Source organism: Myotis davidii, unplaced genomic scaffold, assembly GCF_000327345.1.
Source record: "Myotis davidii unplaced genomic scaffold, ASM32734v1 scaffold271, whole genome shotgun sequence".
Lineage (NCBI taxonomy): Eukaryota > Metazoa > Chordata > Mammalia > Chiroptera > Vespertilionidae > Myotis > Myotis davidii.
This window is the reverse complement of record NW_006284839.1, coordinates 3,419,173-3,444,618: the sequence shown is the minus strand read 5'-3', so window position 1 is coordinate 3,444,618 and position 25,446 is coordinate 3,419,173. Positions and strand designations below refer to the sequence as shown.

The 25,446-nt window shown below is 39.0% G+C and overlaps 1 protein-coding gene across 1 annotated transcript in view; it reads right to left on the bottom strand.

Moving 5' to 3' along the window:
* Window positions 1-13,926: 13,926 nt before the first annotated feature.
* PANK1 (pantothenate kinase 1) overlaps window positions 13,927-25,446 on the bottom strand; it is a 47,123-nt gene continuing 35,603 nt past the window's right edge. Inside the window, exons 4-7 of the mRNA XM_006755104.2 lie at window positions 24,626-24,802; window positions 24,009-24,132; window positions 19,169-19,294; window positions 13,927-15,445 (exon numbers count right to left, since the gene is read on the bottom strand). Coding sequence (XP_006755167.1) covers window positions 15,386-15,445; window positions 19,169-19,294; window positions 24,009-24,132; window positions 24,626-24,802 — 487 coding nt within the window. The 3' untranslated portion in view covers window positions 13,927-15,385. The remainder of the gene's footprint in view (window positions 15,446-19,168; window positions 19,295-24,008; window positions 24,133-24,625; window positions 24,803-25,446) is intronic.

Here is a 25,446-nt window from a genome sequence, read left to right as displayed (position 1 = left end):
GGTAGGGGGACTAGGGCTGCAGGCAGGACCAGGAAAGAACTGAGGACCAGGAAGTGCCAGGACCAGTAGCCAGGACCAGAGTGGCCACCCAGAGGTCCCCTCTCCTGTGTGCTGCCACCAGTCACCCCTCCTGCCCCTGAGCAGGGATCCGAGAATATGCCAAGCATCCTGCTGGCCTGGGCCAGGTGGGCCTGTATATAGGGTCCATGTGCAATAGTGAGGGATGTCTTCCAATTTTTTCTGCCCCCTCCTCAACCCTTGGGGAGAAGGTTTTTGAGCAGTTGGGGGCGATCAGACCAGCAGGGGAGGGCAGTTGGGGGTGATCAGACCAGCAGGGGAGCGGTTAGGGGGTGATCAGGCTGGTAGGCAGAAGTGGTTAAGGGCAATCAGGTAGGCAGGCAGGCGAGCAGTTAGAAGCCAGTGGTCCTGGATTGTGAGAGGGATGTCTGACTGCCAGTTTAGGCCCAATATTGGCAGTTGGACATCTCCCGAGCCATCCCAGATTGGAGAGGGTACAAGCTGGGCTGAAGACACTGCCCCCTCGTGCATGAATTTTGTGCACTGGGCCTCTAGTATAATAATCTATGAATATACTTTGTAAGTCCATGAAACAACTATGTAGATAGAAATGTAGATATGTCCATATATCTTTGCAGTGAAATGACTTATATAGCTTAAGTTTTCAAGATGATAGATGGTACATTTCCAAAATAATATAGTATATACAGAGCCAAAACAAAAAGTAGGCTTTTAAAAAATGTATTTTCACTTCATTATCACCTCATCAAGTGGGGACTGGGGCATGTCTATGGTCCTACATAAATTAAATGGCATTGGGAAGAAATATTTTAGCAATTTTTAATTTAATATAATTTTAATGTAATATAATTTAATATAATTAAAATAATTTTTAATTTAATATAATTCAGGTTTTTCAAAGAACATGGTTTCAGGATATACTGGAGATTGATAGAGGGCTTGGTAAAATACCTGAGTACCTAGACGAATAAGTGATCTGCAATCATCTGGGAATTATGTCATTCCAAAGAATTGAAAATTTAAAACAACCTCTCTCCTCTTTCCAATTCATGGGAATACTACTTATTAAAAAAAAAAAAAAACGAGGAAGAAGAAGTGACTTTCAATTAGTTTTATTAGTTGAAATCTGGGGGAAATGGAAATACATCTTTCAAGATAATGAGAGTGCTCTGGCGATTGAGAGATGGGATTTGGGATTAGACCCTGTGCTGGGCTCACAAGACATGATTAATACATACTTGTTGAATTTAGTCCGCCTTTTATAGAGTGCATTGATAAGCAGGGTTTAGCTTAATTTCTATCCTGGAGACCTTTATAAACATGCTCTGCATTAGAAAATTGAGGGGTTTTTTGTCATAGATTTTTGTTGCTGTTTTTGGAGAAAATTTGGAATGCCCCTCAGTGAAGAAGCACTACATGATTGTAAGGTATGGTTGTTGTTTCCCATAGCCCCAAATAATTCTACCACAACACTGCATCCACCATGCAGTATAGTGGTCTTTGGGGAAGAAATGGAATCTTTACGTTTCCGTGCAAATTGTCCTTAAAGTTTTTAGTGTGTTTGCAGATCACTTCAAAAATGCCAATTGTGAGCAATCAGAGATGACAGAGCAATAGTATGTACAGGCTGACCTTACGACGATGTCTTTTATCACATCCATACTGGAGAGAGGACACTGGCTTACCCAAGGCGACCTTCAGACAATCTCAAGCAGAGCGACTGCCCAGATCAGAGATTCCTTCTCCCCTGCAAACTAATCTCAGAACATTCCCTTCTTGTGCCAAAGGCGGTATTAGGAAAACACGGAGTGGAACAGGAACTGAAAACTAGACTACAAAACTGGACTGGCAGAGCCAGATCCAACATAATGAAGGGGCACATTTGTGTCTGTTGTTTTAAGGGGTGCCAGGCATCATGCAGTAGCCATGGTTGTTTGCCATCTATGAGGTACCATAATTTTGAACCTAAAAACAGAAATTAGGTTTGTTTAATGAGTAGTTGATCATGGAACAATGCTGCTTTCGTGCAAATGGGTGTGACCTGCCAGAGAATCCGGGTGGGTCTGGGTGTTTTGGTAAGTGTACAATTCTATAATGCATAACCTATATACTATTGCGTGTGTGCTCACCACCCAAAGTCTAGTCTCCTTCCATCACCATATATTTGATCCCCCTTTACCCGCTTCATTCTCTCCCCACCATCCCCTTCCCCTCCATACTGTTGTCTATGATTTGTTTGTTATTGTTTGTTCATTTGCTGCTCTGTTTCATGTCCTTTATATGAGTGAAATCACATAGTTTTCCTTCTTTTTTGTCTGACTTATTTTTCTTAGCATGATACTCTCAAGATTCATCCATGTTGTCACAAATGGCAGTATCTCATTCTTTTTCATATGACTGAGCAGTATCCCATAAGGTCTGGGTGACATGGAAAGGTGCTTGTCCATCAATCACACCTGAAAGCTAGTCAGTGGTGAAAATGGGCATGGCCACTGGAAGCCGGCAAAACCTGAATATTTAAAACTTCCAAACAAAGGAAGTTTGTTCTCTCTCTCTATCTCTCTCTCTCTCTCTCTCTCTCTCTCTCGGCCTGGCCCTCTTGGGACTCCTGCTACAGGGGGCTTCCCTCCCGTGCCCACATGGTGCACAGCCAGGTTGGACTCCACACATGGACTAACGGATTTTAAACTGTCCTGAATGCTCAGCTTCACCAGGCTGCAACATGGAATTGAAGCTCTGGACACTGGCCTTGTTTCTGGCTCTGCTGAAACCCAGCTGACTTCTCCAGGACTGGCTTAAGGGACAGGGGACTTTGGAATCCAAGATATATTTTTAGATGCATTCTGGTCCTGGCAGTGTGGCTCAGTGGTTGAGCATTGACCCATGAACTAAGAGGTGACTGGTTCGATTCCTGGTCAGGGTACATGACCAAGTTGTGGACTCAATCCCCAGTAGGAGGCGTAAAGGAGGCAGCCAATCAATGATTCTCTTTCAGCATTGATGTGTGAATGTCTCTCTCCCTCTTCCTTCCTCTCTCTGAAATCAGTGTGTGTGTGTGTGTATGTGTGTGTGTGTGTGTGTGTGCATGTGTAATGCATTCTGGGATCCCACTCCCAGAGATTCTGATTCTGAAGGTCTGGGTATGAGAATAAACAAGTCATCTTTTCTGTCAAAGAACAGTTTAGACAGCTGCCATTTTGGACTGTGTGACTTGGCAGCCACCATGTGGGCCTCATGGCTTGCAGCTCCCCTGGGAACCGCCATCTTGAAACGGCAAAGGCCAGCCCCTCCCTTTGAATTAGCCAATCGTGAAAGACTGTGCGTCTGAGCTCCAATCAAGAGCAAGGGACAGGTCACGAGTCTCAGGGATTATAAAGCTGCTTTGAATTAGCCAATCACGAAAGATGGTGCACTTGAGCTCCAATCAAGAGTGAAGGACAAGTCACATGTGTCAGGGTTTATAAAGCCGAGCAGACTGCCTGCTAGGTGTGTGCCTGCTTCCAGACCATGTGTGCGCACCCTTCTACATAGAAGTAAAGAGATTTGCCTTGCTGCCTGGCTCCCAAGTATGTTTTGTGTTCTACCAGGACCCCTGAATTGGGGGGCTCACCTTATTTCTAACATGGGTCCCCAAATAGGTATTTTAATAAAACTTATTCTGACGCATGTTGGCCTACCTACACCATGATGGAGAACCTATGACACGCGTGTCAGAGGTGACACACAAACTCATTTTTTTGGTTGATTTTTCTTTGTTAAATGGTATTTAAATATATAAAATAAATATCAAGAATATAAGTCTTTGTTTTACTATGGTTGCAAATATCAAAAAATTTCTATGTGTGACACGGCACCAGAGTTAAGTTAGGGTTTTTCAAAATGCTGACACGCCGAGCTCAAAAGGTTTGCCATCACTGGCCTACACCATACTTATAAATACTCTATATTACCTTTCATAAGGGATATATTTTTCAAATCACCATATTGTACACCTGAAATGAATATAATAGTATATGTCAAATATGATTAAAAAATAATTTTGAAAAAAATTTTTTTAAGATACCTGTATTATGAGCATTTTCTTCAATAAAAGCCATCTGACATCTGAAATGCTATGATTACTTAAGCAATTGTGCTGGGCTAAGCTATTGAGAACATAAGATTCTATTGAAAAAAGAAATCTGACTGGGTTGGCTCAGTTGATTGAGTGTTATTCCATGCACCAAAAGGTCACCAGTTAAATTCCTAGTCAGGGCACATGCCTGCATTTCAGGCTTGATCCCCAGTAGGCGGTGTGCAGGAGACAGTTAATCAATGATTCTCTCATCGAAGTGATGTATCTCTCCCTCTCCCTTTCTCTCTCTCTCTCTCTCTCTCAAATCAATAAAAACATTTTTTTAAAAACTATGACCTACATCATTTTTAGGGACAAGGAAATTGAACAGAAATAAAAAAAATAACAATAAAAAATCCCTTTTTAACTATCTTCAAAGAGAGGAATGGATTTAGAAGATAAGCTCTTAATAACAAATTATAATCAAGCAAAATGATAGGTCATTTAAAAAATTAATTAGCTATTGAAAAGAGGTTTACTTGCTGAAATTAAACATTGCATCACCACTAAAAATTTTAAATCCAGTAAGACTGAAAGCCAAATACCATAATTTCTATAGATCTCTCCCAAACTTTAATAATTGAAAGATTAGTAAAAAAAAAAAAAATCAAAATCAAGATAAACTAGTTTCATAAGTTTAAAATTTCAAAAGTAACATCAGAACTAAGAAATGTAAGTTATTGGGTAAAATAGAAAATATTTATCTCAAATTGTAATAGAGAAAATTGATATAGAAATCAATAATTGTTCCATTTTTCAAAAATAATTTTGGCATGGGTCTTCACAGTGACAAATCAGTGTTTTGTAGACCAGTATTTTTTCCTGAACAAAATGAAATATATATTGTTTTAACCAAATAGAGGTTTAGCCAATCAGAGTTTTGTTTATTCTTTGCTTGTTTTGAGTACCAAGCACATGAAGTCATAATCTGTCATTGTTATGAATTCTTTTTTGTGTAAGCACCCTTTATTCCCATGTGGCAGGCTCCATGCCTAATCATTAGAATCACAAAAGTGCAGGTTTGGAAGAATGTCAAAGGCCATGTCTGCTCCAAACTCTCTCTCTTCATCCAGTGCCAGGTCAGAACTGTGAGAGTGCAAAGCAAGCTAGTAATTTGGCACCTTCTTAGCTGATAATCCCTAAATAGTGATTCAGTATTTATTTAGAAATTTAAAAATTAGACTTTAAAATGTATTTTGCCCTTCTCATACTTGGTAACCTTGCTTTGGGCAAGCCCTTTAGCATAGTTTTGCAACCTACCACTTGAGTGATCAAAATTAATGCCTCCAGAGTTGGAATACAGCTCTGTTATTGTTTCCAAGGTCTCTTTTGCAGCACTGGATCAATGAGTAAAAGTTGACATTAAAACATGAGTATTAGTTCATCAATAATTAACATATGATGAATTCAGAAATCTCTACATCTTAATATTTGCATGCCAGTGTATTTAGAATTGCTTTGCACACAAAAACTAGGCAGAGTTTAGTGATTTCTTTTTAAAACAAATCTTAGTGTCCCATAACCTTTTATAAAGGTAAATTTCTTATATCCGAGTGAAGTTATATCTTGGTAATGTCCTTCTCTGTGGCCAATAAAACAGATGAAATGATCCTTAAGGTTCTCTAAGACCAAGCTCTCTAATGGTCAGGCATCCAGACAGCTTGATTTTGCTGAGACAGTCCTCATGATTAATTAATGTCCACAGCCGTGACAGCCACGACAGCTGAGGTCGGACATGAACTGTAGAAGCATAGGCTAAAGCATGGGAAGAACTGTGGAATTAACTAAAATGTTCAGGGTAGAGCTAACAAAACTCAACCAAACCGTTTTCTCTGCAATTGCTGGACCGTGTGTGGGTAGGCTCTCCAGATAATTGCCTCCCTCCTCCGTTTCATTTGGCCTGTCTAAACATTGCCTAAATAATTACCTGATAAACTCAGTGTTGATGCTGGCCCAAGAACAGACAGACAAGAGTGAAATTTATAAATCCAATATAAATAGTAATCAAACCCCAAAGAAGAATGCTTAAAATATTTCTGTTTAAAACTCACAATCGCATTTAACTTGCCTAATTTCAACCCACACACTTATGAAGCTTAATACTAAAAACATTCTTGGCCTCTATTTAAAATAAAGTGACATATGACAGATGATTCCAGTATTAAATTTACAAATATATTCTGCCTAAATTGTAGTTTTAATATAAACTCCCTAAATCCATTATTTGCAGGATTAACTTTGGATCTGTTTGTCAACACTCCAGGTATACACGCACACACAACGTAAATGCTAGAAAACATAGTCTGAGAACATACTATGGAAAAAAAGAGCTTTGTCAGGGTAAATCAACTTAAGTAGTTAATGGAAAATCATCATTTTAAAATTGAAGTATCTCTTAAAGATACACAAGACGACATGGACCACCTGCCTCACTAATGGAACAGGCTAAAATAGACACAATTCATTAACCACGTCATGGCAGCCAGATGGCATAAATTCTTCAGATGCCGATCCTGGTTAAAATAGAAGCAAGTTTCATGAACTGAGTGAAGGGGAGGAAGAGAGAAGAAAAGTCTAATATTAAACAAGTCCGTTTTTTTCCTAGTGGCTTTATAACCTAAGGGAAAATTTAAAATTATTCTTAAGCTATAACTGCCAAAATTAAAAAAGAAATCCATGTGTGTTTTTTTAATAAAAAGAAAACGTAGACAACTGGGGCTGTCATTAATCAGTGCCCCTCCTGTAACCACATCAATTTGGAGCCATTCAAATTTGACTAAATGTACTTGGAGGTTGTGTCTGAAAATATGAGTATTCAAGGAAAGTACAGGGAAAGAAGGTGGAAAAGCAAAAACAACAAGGAGAATATTTTACAAAATTGAAAGTGACACCAGTTAGGTTTTTTTTAAAAAAAAGAACATCCGATTAACATTCATAATTTCACTTTTGCACTATATTCAAAGAAATTTTTCAATCTTCAAATTAACATGCTTTTGAAAATCAGCTTTATTGAAATATAATTCACATACTATTTAATTTATTTAAAGTATATATCTCAATGATTTCTAATCCAGTTGTACAACCATCTCAGTCAATTTTAGAACATTTTTTAATCACCCAAAAAAAAGAAACCTCACACCTATTAGCAGTAACTCATTTCTCCCAAACTCCCAGCCCTAGAAAACCATTAATCAATTTTCTGTCTCTATTAGATATGCCTAATCTAGACATTTTATATAAATGAAATCATACAATATGTAGTCTTTTGTGACTGGTTTCTTCCACTTAGCATATTTTCAAGGTACATCCATGTTGTTGTCAGTATTAGTGCTTCATTACTTTTTATGGCCAAATAATATTTACAGCTGTAAATTTGCCCCTAAAGCACTGCTTTAGCTGCATCCAATAAAGTTTTGGCGTATTGTGTGATCCTTTTCATTCATCCCAAAATATTTTCTAATTTTCTTTGTAATTTCTTCTTTGACACACTGATAATTTAAGAGTACACTGTTTAATTTTTACAGAATTGTGAATTTCCCAAATTTCTTTTGTCGTGGCTATCTAATTTAATTCCATTGTCAACATAGAACATAACTTGTATGATTTCAATCCTTTTACATTCATTGAGGGTTTTTTATGGCCTATTTTCTGTCCTGGAGAATACGCCATAGGCATTCAAGAAGGCACAGTCTGCTGCTGTTGGGTGAAAAGTTTTATAGATGATCTGTTAGGTCTAGTTTGTTTATAGTACTGTTCAAGTCTCATATTTCCATGTTGACATTTTTTTATATCTTTCTTTATTGATTTCAGAGAGGAAGGAGAGAGAGAGAGAACGATCAATGATGAGAGAGAATCATTGATCAGCTGCCTCCAGCATGTCCCCTACTGAGGATCAAGCCCGCAACCCGGGTATGTGCCCTTGGCCAGAATCGAACCCAGGACCGTTCAGTTCACAGGCCAATGCTCTATCCACTGAGCCAAACCTGCCAGGGCTTCCTTGTTGATATTTTACCCACTATGGAAAAAGGGGCGCTGCAATCTCTACTTGTTATTGAATTTTCTATTCTTCACTTCAATTCTATTCCTTTTTGCTTCGTGTAATTTAGAGCTGTGTTATTATATTCTCTAGGCTTAAAAAGAAGTAGTATCTCCAGATTTGCTAATATATTCCTTCTCCTTCTTTGTTAATATATTCTTATCTAAATTTTTATGAGGTGATTTTCAGCAAGTTTTATAAAAGACTCTGAGATGACTATTTTTAAGGATCCATCCCTGCTATTAAACAACAGTACAACTTAGGTGAATTTGCCTTTTTTATAATACAAATGTAATGGAAGCTTAGTTTATTATGCTGCAGAATGAATGTACTACTCCTAATATTAATTCCACTACACTTGTAAGGAGAATATTTTAACTATTTTGCACAGTTTTAAAAAACCATTAGACATTTTAGAAATGAAGGTTATCTATGAACAACTGATATATTAATTATAATTCATCCTTATCTACTTATTAGAATATATTTTATACCAAGTTAGTTCACCTGGAATAAAATGGTAGTTTGGCACTTTTTAACTTTTAAAACCTAAATTTTTATCCACGACCTGCTACCTATTTACTCTTAACCTAAAGAAGTTGCTTTGGCTTCGTCTGTCTTAGAAATAATACTATCTCAACTGTAGAAATAATACTACCTGTTAACCTAGTTCATTAGGATACTATGAGAATAAAATAGCTTAATACATAGGTCGTTTTGAAAATTAAATGTATCTAACAAACACATTTTTATAACTGCAGCCCTTGCATCAAGAGAAAATAATTACACATTAGCATTTGCAAAAGACCAAAAAAAGAAAGACAATGTGCAGGTCACATTCATAACTCTTGGAGGCAGAGGCAGATGTGAATGGTGCTCCCTCTGGGGCTTGCCTGTCACTGAGTTTTACTAAGCACCGAGGCCAGGCACAGTTCTCAGCTCTTTACGTTATCATTTAATCCTCACAATCATATAAGGGGAGAACTGACTTTAATCCCAATTTTACAGATGAGCTAGCTGAGGCTTCCAGAGGTTAGGAAACTGAACCCAAGGTCACACAGATAACTTGAAAGACAGGCCTCAACCAAAGCAGATTATAGAGCTTTTGCTAACTCTCTCAATTTCAATGCCGTCCCAAACACTGCAAGATGGCTTCTCTTTTGATTCAACAAATTCATTTTAATAGCCATTATTAAACCAAAGCCTCAGGAATAGGAAGATCTTGAAGACATTTTATTTATATTAAAATAAGCTAGTTTTTACCTGTAAGATTGACAAAAATGAAAAGATTGACAATACCTGATGTGGGTGAATAAGTAGGAAAATAGGAATTATTAATGTTTACAGTGTGTATACTCATACTTTTTGGGAGGGCAATTTGGCAATAACTGCCAAAATGTAAAATAGAGAGTCCTGGATTGATCAACATTTGACATAGTTATTAATAAGGCAGTGTTGAAAATACATGTTGGAGCTGAAACAGAAAGTTGAAATGTTTCTAAAAGCTTCCAGGAAAGAAGAGGAAAAATAATCGTTCAATGCAGAGATTAGAAGCCAGAACCCTATCAGGTTTTCTCATAGCATTCCAGCTCCTGATCTCTGTATGTAGGAACTTGGTAATAATAGGGCTATGCCTTCAGAATTCTGAAGAAAAATAATATCTATTCTAAAATTCTATACCTTGCTGAACAATCAATCAGTATGCATGTGGAATAAAAATATTTTTAGAAATTTTTAGACATGCAAGTGCTCAAAATAATTGTCCCTCATCACATTACCCTTCTGGGAAGATCCTATGCTCAAAATAGTAAAAGAAAACATGGATACTGCTATTTTTCATGTGGAACTATAGATTCTATGCATGTAAAAGTTGTTGAATTTTTTTTAAATACTAAACTTTTGCCCTACCCAGTTTGACTCAGTGGAGAGAGTGTCAGCCTGCAGCCTAAAGGGATCAAGGGCACACGCCTTGGTTGCGGGCTTGGTCCCCAGTAGGGGGCGTGCAGGAGGCAGCCGATCAGTGATTCTCTCTCATTATTGATGTTTCTATCTCTCTTCCCTTCCCCTCTCTAAAATCAATAAAAATATTTTTTTTAAAAAACCAAACTATTTTTTAAAAGATGAATTCTCACTGAGGACTGGTTGAGAATTTTTTGGTGACATTAACTGAAACATAATTAATTCTATTTTGGAATGTTTTGTGTTTACTTTTATAGAGTATAAAAAGAGGCGAAGAGTTTTAATACAAATTTTCTTTCCTTTTTGTATTGCAAGTGATGAATACTCATAAACTAACCTTTTTAAAAAAAGGCTCCACATAAATAGTTATACTGTGGCATCACCAATATACACCTTTTGGAAAATGAAACAAATAATTAAGCTCATTATGAAAGTGGGTGCTTGTGTCTTGGTTAAAAAGCGTCCAGTGTCAGAATCAGACATGGATTCAAAAGTGCTGCATGTCGAACTTAGTGTACTCTGGATACTAAGTGACTCTGAGCATGACAAAGCCTTGACTATAAAGATTCCAGTGAACAGTTCAAATACTATTGTTTCATAAAACGAGTAGTGTAAAAGGTGCGTTACTAATATATTATTTCATGTAATAAGTTTAAAGGGATATGCAACTAAATAGTCTAAGTAAAATAAAAAGAAAATAAATTAGTTATCAAACTGTTTCCCCCAAACATCTTTCATTCTCATGGTGATAATGAAAGCAAGGTGAACTTGACTGTTAATTCCTCAAAAGTTGAAGCCATAACTTATCCCTATTGGTAGCCTCTGTCCATCTAAGGAAGTCCTACTTCTTCCTCTCTACCACGTCACCCTGTTCTGTTTCTTCATAGCTTTTATCACTGTCTTTCATTTTGATGTTAATTTATTGGTTTATGTGCTTAAAGTGCATCTCCCTCACGAGAGTATAAGCCCAAGGAAAGCAGGGACCTCGCTGTCTTACAACTAACTGGACCCTACATGTTACCCAGTGCATCTCAGCTCATAGGCACTAAATATATAAAGAGTGAAAGAATGAGCGCCTGGTAAATCCCATGGAACATGTGCACTAATTCAATATTCCTCACACATTTGAGGTCATTTTCTGATCACCTGGAGGAAAAGCGCCTTCCTCCCAAGCAGTTCTCGCGAGTATGGAGTGTATGGTGGTCACTGGTGCTGAAACCTTTCCCCTCACTGAATAGAAACACAGTCGAGTTGTAGCTATTAGTAAGTAGCCTTTGTCCTTCGGGAAAATTCTCAAGAGTTTACATAACCATCTAAGTTACAGAGAGCCGTGGCCCTCAGCAGATTTGGCACAACAGGGGAAAGGAGAACGGAGCGGTGCTATGTATTCAACAGCACATTAGCTGGTTTACTGACTGACCTCCACGGGACATGTTGCTCGGTTATCACTCTGAAGCCAGATTCATTCCAGTTTCACTTTACTTGGAACTGTTTGGTGGCTCCACAATGACTACAGAAGAGACCAAAATCTTCAGCACGGAATTCGAGACCTTCCCTAATCTGTTTGGTTTCCTCTCTCCCAGGTATCTGGGTTTCTCTCTAACTAGCTCCAGGTGGAGTGTCTAGTTCCCTGAATAAGCTAGGGCCTATAGGCCGATTCTTCTCCCAATGCTTCTCAGCCTCCTCTCTGCTCGTTAAGCCCTCCCGACGTGGTCCACCCCATGGACTCTCCTTGTTGGTTAAGACTGAGAACTTATCTAGCCCCGACCCCGCCTCCAGAAGTTACCAATCTCTTGTGCAGCCTTCCCGCCTCACTTAGGACTTCAGGTAGGGCCTCTTCCTTGGCTGTGCCTAAAACTGCACTTCCCACTCTGCTCCAGGCACACTGGCCTCCTTGCAGTTCCTCCAAACCTCCATTCTCATTTGCCAGGAGTAAAATATTCTCCGCCGGGTGTTTACATGGTGCGCTCCCTACTCCATTCGACTCTACTCAAATGTCACCTAAGAGATGTTGTCTTTGATCACTCTAAGCAGTTTCTCCACTTCTCATTTCCTAAACAGAATTACCCCCCTACCCCCTTACCCTAATTTACTTTCTCTCTTTAATAGTGAGCTACTATACTATTATATAATTATTAATTTATGTCTTCCCTTCTAGGAAGGTAAGCACTGTGGGGATGGATCTTTGTTTTGTTCACTGCTGTAACTACTTGTGAACAAATGCATTATACCTGAGATACTTTATTGCAGGAGTTGGCTAAGACTTCTGTCCTCAACCTGCTGGACAGCAGGGGCTGTATCCTAGCCTCATTTCCTTCCTGGCACAGAGTAACTTCTTAATATTCCTTGTGTGACTGACTGGATGATGTCCAAGTATAAATTACCTGTAACCACAGTTCCCAACAAAGGGACTCAGCATACCTACATAAGCTGAAGTATACAGCTCTATTTCCACAATCCTTTTATCTCAAAATACTGGGACCAGATATATCCCAAAATTCAGAATTGTTCACTACTTAACACCCCTAGTAGTGTCTGGGGCAGGACCGTGTAATCAAATACATTAATAGCTTTGCAACAAGACATGTGAAGGGTCCTACAAAGTGTGATAAATAATGCTCAAGTAACCTTTTCTCTCAAGTGAGAAGAGATATGTGAAGAGCGTGGGTTTTGGAATTGTGAATGAGGGCTGTAGACCTGTACTAACAAGGGGAGGTCTGTGCCATATCTCTGATAAAATGGGCTCCCCACATTCCAGCAGGCTAAAAAAAAAAAAAATTCCCCGATTTAATGCATTAGTTTAAAACATCTATTTTCTTTTCAGTATGGCTAAAATTAACGAAGCTTTTATTATGTGTCAGCCCTTGTGCTAATCTCTTTAAATATGGAGGTAAGAACTACCATTTGCCCCCGTTTTATGAGGGAGGAAACGAGGGTTTAGTGAGGCTTAGTGACTTGTCTGCAGAGCTAGTTAATGGCTGAGCTGGGTCCAAACTGAAGCTGTCTCGCAATCAGAAAACCATGCTCTGGACCCCCTGATCATATAGTTCAAGCTAAAAATTCTTCATTCTTCCTGACGTCGAGCCAAAGGGAAGTTCCTGTCATTCAAGTAAGGGGGGAACCCCAGGCTCCAAGCGCCTCATTGTATAAAAGAAGCTGGCTATCTGTAGCCAACATTTAACTGATACTTGCAGAACAGAATGAACTTATTTCCTCAGCTAAACCAATGTTTTAAACATTTGTAAGGACAGATCAAGTGATTCCAGGTAATTGAAAACAAAATTATTTAGTCACACCAACTTGCCCCAATTTCTTTTGCAGAACCATGATCCAAGGTGTGCTATTCCCTGACAGATGAGAGTAGGAATGGTAGAAAAGATCAAAAAAGGCACTGTCATAGGTGATATGTAGTTTTCTTACACTTGTCTCTTTCAAGGACATCTTAGCGGTTTAAATTTCTAAAAGCCAGGTAGAAGTTAATCAAATGTATTTATGACTGAATCCTGAAACTCTTTTGGAATTACCAAAATATAGTAGTGATATTTTGGGAATAAGGAGTTAATCATATATATAAGAAAAATTTTTTTAAAGTACAATTCCTGCATAGAGCTACAGCTTTAATGGAAGACACAGTGTTTTGGACTTTTACCACACTTGTGTGACAGCTTCAAATTATGAAATGTAGAGTAGCAAAAACACAACACATTCATTTTATGGTACAGACGCAGATAATATGAACATAAAGGTCAGGAAATGAAAATAACAGATACACTAAAAATAAAAACATCACAACAGAAACGGGCTTTATTTCAACCAGACAGGTGAGTATTTCAATTAACATCAACTTCTTCAAGAATTGACGATATGGAAATTAAAGACGCTGCTCAGAATGCAGAGAAGGAAAGATTCGTCATGGAGCCATGCCCAGCCCTTACCAAATCCCCTTCAACAAGATGCTCAATTCCAAAAATGAATTCGTTCTAACTCGTTAGATCTCATGGATTTCAATGATCACCTAAGATTCAGATTTGAAAGTTACCCATCAGTCCCAATGATGTCTTTTAAAAAGAAAAACTATACATAGAGATCAGTATCATCATTTTTTAATTTTAGAAACGGAGATTGCAATAGTTTTTAGTTGAAAAGACTCCAAATGAAAAACTTTCTTATTATTTAAGATGACTTGCTACAAAGTTCCTAGGTATATACATGTACCCAAAAAAAAGATATTACTACCTGACACCTCTAACGCGACTTCTCTTTAACCCTCACAATGTGAGCAGTTCATCTACCGGGAGACGCTGTCCTATACATTTGAATGTCCTGCACAAGGATTTGCTGCCATTGGTACTTTGCGCATGGCTGAGGACATTTCGTCATAGAATATTTCCATTTAATATAACCGAACATAAAATAAATCCGACAAGACACTGTGTGTGACAAAATTGCATAATTTTCAACTTTTGCCAGGCTCCTTAAATTCATGAACACTTTCAGAGTACCCCCTGCGAGGGCACTTTTGAGAGCTTTAGTCTCGTGTTTAACTTTGTATTGAGTTGGACAGCACCGTGATTAATATGAACAAATACAGCACAGGAAGGACTGGTGGGGAGGGGGAGTCATCTGAGGACAGAAACAGGGGCAAAGACTCTTTTTCCATAGGACATTCAAACAGAGAAAACAAGACAATAAAAGGCAAACAGACAAACAAAATAGTGTTCACAGTAAAACATGCCAGATTGGTAGTTTCATTTGAAACCAAACAGCAAATCATGAAACGTCATGAAAAATATAAGTAAAGGTAAAATCTCCTAGAGTAATTACTAAACGAACTCAAAATTACCACACTGATCAGTAAACCCCAGAAGAAGTATAAACAACACTTACATTTCAGGTCCTTCTTTTAAACATAATATAACTTTACAAAGGTTAATGCATAAAATTGGTAGGTTTGGCCACACTGCACAAAATGGTGTTTTTGTTTTTTTTCTTCTTCTTCTTCTTCTTAAAAATACAGTATACAGAAAAAAACTCTTGTATTCCCCATTTTGAATCATAAACTCAAAACCCAAGAGTAAAAGATCAGCTAGAAGGATTTTAAATTATTTACAAATCCAGCAGGTGTGTCTGCCGTGGATGGCTTGGCTTTCGTCTCACGGCGGCTTTCACCTTCTCCAGCAGCGGGTTCCCAGGGCTCTGTTCTCACGTAAGGCTGTTCCATCACCGAGGGCTCCTCTCTACTGGTCATCAGTCACTTTGAATAGTTCCAACAGTGCCCCAACAGCTCCAAAGTAACCCTACAAAAACAATGGGAAGGCAGTATGATTACCTCTGAACTTAGCCACAAATACCTATTGTTGTTAATAACCTTAGGATTGCTGCCCCCTAACGTTGTAAGAGAAATTTAAAACCTTAACTCTGCTATGAAACATGGTGAAGTAAATAATAATAATTAATAATAATAAAATGTATTGGATATTGGCTTATTATACATATTAAATAAGTTGATGTAAAATGTTTAGAAAAATGGCACGCAGTGTGTGTTACAGAGGGCTGTGTATTGTTAATATTTCATTTTTAATTCTTGCCATGCCAACATTTTTATGATTACCCCCATTTCACAGATGAGAAATGGAAGGTAATAAAGTAAATTACCCTAGCAGGATCACATGACATGTGCCTAGGCTCACCCTCAAATCTATCTGACTTCAAAGCTGTAATATCCCACCGTTTCCCTCAGTAGATCTTGGAAAGGCAGCTAAATCAGCCCAGTTTCACTTTGCTCACCTGTTAAAAAAAAAAAAAAAAGAGCCCCATGTTTCTGTGAAAATGACAGAAACTGAAAAACGGAAACTTTTAGAGAAACTGATTTCCAAAAGGCACGAGACTCCCACTCCTCTGGTGTATGCCTGACTCATCAGCTACTGCAGAAGCACCTGCCAAAATGCCAGAACGCTGTATGCATGGCAGGATCTTTGCCTCTGTTGCCGGTCGCCAGCCAACACTTATTGAGGGCTCACTCATTGTTCTAAGCACTTTACATGGACTTAGTCATTTAATCTGCACAGTAACTTTAGGAGACGTACCATTACACCCCACTTCACAAGTGCGAACACAGAGATGGAGAGGTAGTCGCTGGCTAAGGTCTCCCCGTCACGAAGAGGCTGTGGTCTTAACTGCTCTGCCAGACGACTTTCTCTGAGGAAATGCTCACTAATACAAACTGAGAGACTGTGAGTGACGCCACTTAAGGCAGGGCAGGAAAGCCCCCCTGCCAGGCAGTGCTCCCCCAAAAGTTCTCTCTCCATAGTAAGGCCTACCTAAGCCAGAGTGAACTTAAGAATGTAGAGAATTTTCTGATACCTAAACGGGGTTATAAAATCGTTCCAGTTTCATTGGCTCTAGAGGCTTGAGTTATGCGTGATACACAGTAACAAACCAAAGCCATCGTGCACAGAGGCCTAGGGTTGTACAAAGTGACATGCATTTTTGCCAAAACAAGTGGATTTCCCGAAAACGTTGGATCATGTTCCCTATCTGACCACCAGCGTGGCTTTGTAGATAGATGGCCTTTAATCCCTGGTGCCTTCCAGGTTCGCTTTCTGCTTTAGTCCAAGAGAACCTGCACTCAGGGTTGCCAGATAAATGCTGGATAAAATAACTGTGTCCTGTATTTTTAATGGCCAAATATGGCAACACTAGCTGGACTAGAACAGTGGTTTTCATTTTTAATTATTTTTAAAGCTGAGGTGATTTTTTCTTTTTCAGACAAAATCTATGTGGAAATCAATATCTAAGCAGATAAAAAAGGGAGCTGCTCACCCTACCTAGTTTTGTTCAGTGGATAGAGCGTTGGCCTGCGGACTGAAGGGTCCCAGGTTCAATTCTGATCAAGGGTACATGCCCGAGTTTGCAGGCTTGATCCCCAGTAGGGGGCGTGCAGGAGTCAGCCGATCAATGATTCTCTCATCATTGATGTTTCTATCTCTCTCTCCCTCTACCTTCTTCTCTGAAATCAATTAAAAAAATTTTTTTGTTGTTTTGTTTTAAAGGGAGCTGCTCTATCTGGGAAAGGGAAAGCGAAAATTCTGGGACTCCATTCCCATCACCCCCGCCCCTCCCCCCTCAAAGTTATATCACTCCATACCTTAAGTGTGCTTTTTTTTTTAAAGAGGAGGGTAAAAAACATTTTAAAGGGGGGGGGGGAGGGGGCTTCCTATAGCATTAATTTCAATCATTGGGCCTTAACTATTTAGTATTTAAGTTCCTTTTGTTTTATGCTCCTTTTTAAAAATATATATATATTTCTTTATTGATTTCAGATTAGAAGGGAGGAGAAAGAGATAGAAACATCAATGATGAGAGAGAATCATTGATCAGCTGCCTCCTGCACACCCCCTATTGGGGATCAAGCCCAAAACCCAGGCATGTGCCCTCGGCCGGAATCGAACCTGGGACCCTTCAGTCTGCAGGCTGACGCTCTATCCACTGAGCCAAGCCAGCTAGGGCTGTTTTATGCTTTAATAGAAGCAAACTATGGGCTCAGCTCTAAAGAACTTACAAATGCATCAGCAACTTTTCAAATAAATAATTCAGTTCAGCAACCGAAATTTATACCAGTTCTCAGTATTTTTTCTGCTGCAATATTCCCTTGGACTTAGGTACCTCCTGTGATAAATAGTTGCTCTTTATAGTACTGAACTTCAATGCGGTAGCAAGAGAGGAGTGCCCCTCACTCACTCTCAGAAATCTCTGGTTTGTACTAGTGTAGAAACTTGATGTAAGGGGCTCTGAATTAACTGCGGCTCTTCGTTTCCTCTGTAAACAGACTGCTTATGTCCTGGTACACCAACCGCTCAAGGCCCTGGAGCTACTCTCACTGGCCAAACATTTGTTTTCTCAACAGCTGGCTATTTACTTACCAAAAGTCCGTTGTGTTTTTCCCACAAATTTGTTTATGACAGTTTGATTGTTAGTGTAATAATCTAATTTAACTATACACAAACTCAAATAATAAAAGGAGTATAAAATGGTCACTTCTATAAAAATCTAGTTAAATTGTTGAAAATGACTGGAAAAAAGGCAGTTAATACTGAAGCTGCTAAGTGAGTAAATCTTTTTTCTTTTTTAAAATATATTTTTATTTATTTCAGAGAGGAAAGGAGAGGGAGAGAAAGATAAACATCAATGATGAGAACCATTGATTGGCTGCCTCTTGCATGCCACACTGGGGATCAAGCCCGCAACCCAGGCTGTGCCCCAGCTGGGAATCTAACTGTGACCTACTGGTTCATAGGTCCATGCTCAACCACTGAGCCATGCTGGCTGGGCACTAAATGAGTAATTCTTAAAATTTCTCATCACAAGTTAAAATAATCTTTAAAAATGTGTGGTGATGAATGATAACTAAACTGTTAATATTTTGCAATTATACATATATCAAATCTTTATGCTTTATATATGAAACTGATACAGTGATATATGTCAATTATATCTTAACAAAACTGGAACCAAAGCAAAACAAAGGTCAAAAAAGCTACTCACAAACATTGCTATTTAGGTGGGTGTCACATATGAAAGATGGAGGGGAAAATCTACAATTCCACAGCCAAATTGCTTTATAAGTGTCTTTAACTTCTTGATCCACTTTAAAGAAACAAACCAGACATCAAAGGTGCATAATATAAAAAACAGGATAATTACAGAGCTCCAATCAGCAGAACTCATGCTCAAAAATAGGCCTTGGTCTGACATAAAAAAATGGGTGCACAAAGGAACATGTATGTATTTCTGTTAAAATGGTTAAAGTAGGGAGATATTTTTTTAATGACTACTCATTTTAACTGATTTTTATTTTTTATTAAACAACTACCAGTCCTGACTGTTGGATAAGAGAACTTCCATTTTATACATTGTTCTTCATTATCCTCTGTATAAATACAAACGAAGGGATCCATTCATGCTATATAAACCAAAAAACTTTCACATCGTACAATGAAGTCCATGCAAGCTCAACCTACCTCATGTTCCAAAAACAGAGCTTTCAGCTGTCCCTTGGACCAAAAATCCATGGCATACGCTAGTAGCTTCATGGAAACCATATTGATTCTGAGAAAATTCCCAACAAACACAACTCTGTCGATATTCTGAGGAGGGGGGGGGCACGGGGAAGAAAAAAAACACAGTTAAACCATTAAATAGCATTTAGCAAAAACCTAATGTTCCATACATCACTGTGATTCCAGAACCTCACAGAATACATTTTTATTAAAAATGGAATTATTCCAGCATTTCCAAGATGACTTTGAGCAGACCTCAAAGGAGAATCCACAAGAACAAGACAGTGAGATTTTGCGTGGACCAGGCAGAGACTGACATTGGGCTAATTTGTCGTCATTATGTTAGGTTGCCTTAAGTCTGATATAAAATCCAGCTGCCCACACGCAACAGAGTTCATTGCTCACATCAATTTGTTCTGAAGCTCCAAGAGCTGTGAGCCCTGGAAACCCCTTATGTGTTTGGATACTAGCTTCTAAAAGAAAATTCAGGTTGAGATTAAGGTTATTTCTAACTTAAATTTGAAATAAGAAAACTTAGGGTACTGTAAATTTACTGTCCATAAGTTCTTTAGAGCTGAGCCCATAGTTTGCTTCTATTAAAGCATAAATGTAACTGGTGCTCAATTTCAGCTAAATTTGCTATTGCATTCCTTCAAACCTCCAAATTTCTGACCATAAAATATTATTATAAGCAACTCATACATAAAATGGCCATGGCATGGGTTATTCATCTCATGTATTTGCTCAGTTCGCTCTGTGCCTAACACAGGGAATACAAAAAGAAACACTACTTACTACTTTTAGAATATCCTGTTTGGTCAACATGGGGATTAAGAGATGGTAACAAAAAATACATTTATGTATTTTTGTTGTCATGGATACAGACTTGCATTCTGAACAACACACAGCACTGAGCTCGGCCTGCCTCCCATGCAGAGGCTGCTCACCACTCACTCACTCGCAGAGCCAGTTGCTATGGTCACTCATATCAAAGGGAAGAGAGCTTGGAAGCTGGCATTATTTTCTGTTCAGTCTATGAAGAGTAACAGGGTGTGGGAACATCACCTTTAACCGTCTCGAGTTTTAACCATGCATGTTCATTAACCCATTAACCACTGTGAGAAATTTCCATGAGTAGAGGGGCGGGAGGTGGTATTAATAAATTTCCACAAATAAGAACTGTAGCCACAAACCACACAGACTGAGAGGTGGCAAGGAACACTCAAAATAAGAAACTCAGATTAAAGAGGAATTTAATTAAATTTAGGAGTTTCACCTTCCCCCCAAACGAGGGAGTCAATCGCTTAAAACCCCAGTCCTGCTTTACTCAGGTAGAAAGCAGAAGGAATAGAAGCGGCATGAAAAGCTGATGGACATTCCCTGTTTCAAACAAATTTATGGTGGGTGAGTGATATGTTAAATTTTAAAAAAGAGAAAGAAGCCCTGGCTGGTTTGGCTTAGTAGATAGAGTGTTGGCCTGCGGACTAAAGGGTCCCAGGTTCAATTCCAGCCAAGGGCACATGCCCAGGTTGCAGGCACGATCCCCAGTAGGGGGCGTGCAGGAGGCAGCCGATCAATGATTCATTCTCATCATTGATGTTTCTGTCTCTCTCCCCCTCTTCCTTTGTCTCTGAAATATATCACAATAAAAATAATGCTGAAGTAGTAAAGGTGTACTACCCATAATTCATGAAAAAGACACATTTACTTAAAAAAATCAAATATTTATTCTGGAGAAAAACATTACCATTAACTAACCCAAATGGAAAGCAATAATCAGAAAATATTTTTAGTACATATAACATAAAATGTATTATTCTCCTTCAGATCAATAAGAAAAGAAGACCAACCATCCAATAGAAAAATGTGTGAACAGTAATGAGTTCTCCTTCAGGGCTATTAAACAGATTTGTAAAATGCTCAGCCTCACATACTAAAATACAATTTTGAAACCAAAATAAAGTATCATTTCTTTTCGTATCTATTACATTGGAAAAAATAAAAAGATTTAATGACTCTCTGTGGAGAAACAAACTCTGCTGATGGGAAATTAATTAGAACCAACTCTACCTGTCAAAATTACAGTCAACACATTCTTGTCTTGGCAATTTCCCTTCTAGGAATTTATCCTATAGGTATAATTCCATGTATGCAAAATGGTGTGTACGTGTATATGTAAAAAACAATTTTTTAATAGTGGCAAGGTCTAGAAAACCCTAAATATCATTATATCATTAGGAAAATGACCAAATCTAGAATAGCATATCTACATGTTAGGATGCTATATGGCCATTGATAAAATGAAGCAGCCCTAGCAGGTTTAGCTCAGTGGATAGAGCACCGGCCCGCAGACTGAATGGTCCCTGGTTCGATACCAGAAAAGGGCATGTACCTCAGTTGTAGGCTTGATCCCTGTACAGGAGGCACCCAATTGATGTGTCTCTCTCACATCTATGATTCTCTCTCTGTGTCTCTCCCCCTACACTCTCTCTAAAAATCAATGGAAAAATATCACCCAGTAAGGATTAAAACAAACAAAAAAATGAAGCAATTATAAATATATGAACAATCTCAAGATGTATTATCATGTAAAAAAGCAACAAGCAACATTTCCTGGAGTGTATATTGAAGTATGTAGGTTAGACTGATAATGTCTGGGGTTTGCTTTCTATTATTTTAGCAAAAAAGAGAGGAAGAGGAAGAAAAGAGATAGGTGAAACATGTATGGCAAAGTCTTAATAACTGTTGGGACTGAGTTGATGGCTACATGGAGGTTCTTTATTATTCCTCTCTCCTTTCTGTATCTTCACCAATTTTATACTAAACGGTGGATAAACAACTGAAGAAGGATGTAGAACAGTAGGTACAAAGTGAATGGCATGGGCGTAGCATGTGATTCTATCTCAATAAAACTGTTGTTAAAAAAAGAATGTTATATGGAGCTTGCTACCTTTCAAAAGATATGTTTGTCCTATATTACATACAATATAGAGTTAAAAAAACACAAAACTAAAGTCAAACAAAAGGCTGCAAGCCTTGCCTGAGGCTGTCGGCGATGCCTCTCATTCATTCAACTCCACAGAAACTTCTAAAACAGTTTCTCAGACGAGTGTGTGACACTTTCAAACAGCCTCTTTTGCTATGGTTTTAAAATAAACTGAAACTGAAATCAGAAGTTGAAAATAAAACCAGTTGTCCTCCCTCTAGTCTAGAGTGATTACGCTACCTGTGAAAAAACCTGCTGGCTCACTCAAGCTCTGAGGAAAGCAGGGGAAAGGGCATCCATTGCTCTCTTCCCATTGAATTGACCTTTGAGAGTCTATGAGTGCAGCCAACTACACACAGATTGGTCTTAGGGCTTGTTTGGCTCCTTGGAAAAACTCTCTTTGAAGGTTAATATAAAAAAACCAAAAAACAAATTCTGTTCCAGTGAATCCCATGACCAAAGTGGACTTTGAAAAGGCATGACTCCAGAAAACATTCTTTCATCAGAATAGCAGCTTGGCATTTAATACCCATCTGAAATGGGGACTCACAAAAAACCATGAACCTGACCAACAGGCCAGTGGCATATTCTACTCAATATCATGAAAGGAAGGTGTCTCTTGTAACCCCAGGGATCAAAGGCAGGGCTGGCCCCTAGCTGGCATAGAGGCAGCCTCACACCCTGGTTAACACTCCACTATTCAATGGGGATTAGAGGGGGTTTCTGCAGTACTTGTAATGTTCTATTTTTTAACCTGAGTGGTGACTGTACAGGTGTGTGTGTGATAATTCAACAGGCTATACACTTACGATTTGAACCTGCTTCTGCATGTATGTCATAATTATTAAAAATCATATTTTAGACCAAGCCAGTTTGACTCAGTGGGTAGAGCATCGACCTGTGAACCAAAGGGTCCCGGGTTTGATACTGGTCAAGGGAGTGTACCTTGGTTGCAGGCTCCTACCTGGCCCAGGCCCTGGTCGGGGCTCGTGCAGGAGGCAACCAATCGATGTGTTTCTCTCACACCGATATTTCCCTCTCTCTTCCACTCTTTCTAAAAAATCAATCGAAAAATATCCTCGGGTGAGGATTAAAAAAAAATAAAAATTATACTTTAAGAAACTCTATTACTGATGCTACTATGACTATTTAATACTTCTCCTATTACCTGTTCCATGCCCAACCCCCCTTTCTTGTTCTTCCTAACACTGCTCAGTAAGAGCCAGTCCACTTTACACATCTTATATTTCAGAAAAACGGTTCCTTATTTTTCCCCAAAGGAAATTTACAGTATTTTGTGCATTTTGTCTGTGACCAGCTCTACCGCTTCCTGTGCCTGGGGCTCTGGCTGGCCTTCGCCGTAGCAAGTTCTCTGTGCTTTGATAGCCCTGTACAATGCTGCTTGAACTCCATGCCACAAGGCAACACTGTAAAGAAGCTGAAAGCAGAGAGAATATCAAATATTGCAAGTGGAACGCTTTGCCCACGAATATTTGCAAGGGTGCACAGAGCTTTTCCTCACACTTCAGTAGGTGCATGGTACTAATGAAGGGTAGAGAGGCTAGGGCATGGTTTGTCATTTTACCATGTTTCTCCCATGGATGGTTTTGTTATCATCCAATGCCTACTTAAAAATAAAACACATATTCTTCTCCCCCTTCCCCCTCCAACATATACCCTTCTAGTTCTACAAGGTGTGACTACAACAAAGGACAGGTTTCTCAAAGACTGTAATTTGTAAGGGTCCATAGTCACTGCCCTGCCAACGGTGATGTATATGAATGACACATGGCTTTCCCCAGGTGAAGGCCTTACCTCATTCAGTGCACACATCCGAGCAATGGAACCAATGTTGTTGGTGATGGTGACCAGCGTGGCTCGGGCGAGGTCTTCCTTGCTGATGGACTCTCGCTTTTCTTTACTCATCATGTTGCCAAAGCTACGTTGGAAATATTAGCGAGAGTGTTCAAAATCATCCTCAGGCAGACCCCAAGCTTCCACCAAAGTACTGTGGCAAGCCGTGTGAATAACTCTGCTCAAACTCAAATGACCCGATTTCGCTGCCATGGTTTACAAGCAGACAAGATTACAATATGAATGGTTGGCTGCCCTTTTCTCAATAGGAACAAAATAGCATGGCTATTAATGGGGGAGAATTTTTTTTTATGCCTCTAGATATCTGGACAAGAATGAAACAGGAAACTGTTGCCATTTTCCAGAACCTTCTTTCAAAGCTGCCCTATTTTAAGCACAAGCATCAAGAGCTAAACATCTTGGTGCGTCATGACGGGCAGGAGACCAAATCTGAACTCCAATCCCATAGATAGTTGCACCTGGTGGGTTAAAATATTTAAAATTAACTAAATGAATAGCCAGGGTGGAGAGGTTGCCTTGTGTTTAATCGTGACTGTTCCTAGCCACTTCGTCTCTACCTTGATGCTACAGCAGATCCTTGAAGGCCAAATCGCTCATAGTCTCCTCCGTAAATGTCCTTCACCAGCTTATCAACATTGGTGCTGTCGCCTTTAGCTGCCATTTCCATAGCTTCTTCAAAGGTCTCACAACCAGTCAGCAAGCAACATAGACCTAGGAATGTTCCACCTCCAAGACTGAAGGAACAATAATGTTTATTTTTAAATTTTACTTAAAGATATGCCCATCCAACTCCCCAACGACACCAAGACCACTACTATAGGTTAATAAAAACAGAAGAAAAACAAAGAGGCACTTGCATGAAAGTGCTAGGGTACAAAAGAGCTTTAGGGTGGACTGAATAAAAAAAAGAGGAAAAGAAACATCAAGGGAAACTTGTCCCTGAATTCAAGAGCAAAACCAGAGGGATTCTCACTGATTTCTGTTGTGAGACCTTCACCTTAGCCACTAATGTCTCAGTCTCCCCACCTACACAATGAAGCCAAATCGACTGCTCTTATTCGGGTGGTCTGAAAGTAGTAGATAACCAGCAGAGAAATGACGGAGCCAAACTGATGGCAAATATGAGCTGGTACTCGGGCAGGAACAGCCAGCCCCAAAGCTGTCCCTTTCACCTGACCTCGCTTGACTCTAGCTGAGATCATCTCATGTAACCTCCTTGGAAATTTCTGAAAGGAAGCCACTAGTTGGTCTCATATTATATTTGTTTCTAGGAGACTCTGGAAAAAGTTTTTAATATTTTACTTACCACCAAGAGTCAAAACTAGTTTTTTTAAAAAAAAAAGGGGGGGGGGCGCAAAATGGTTCCAAAGCTCAAACT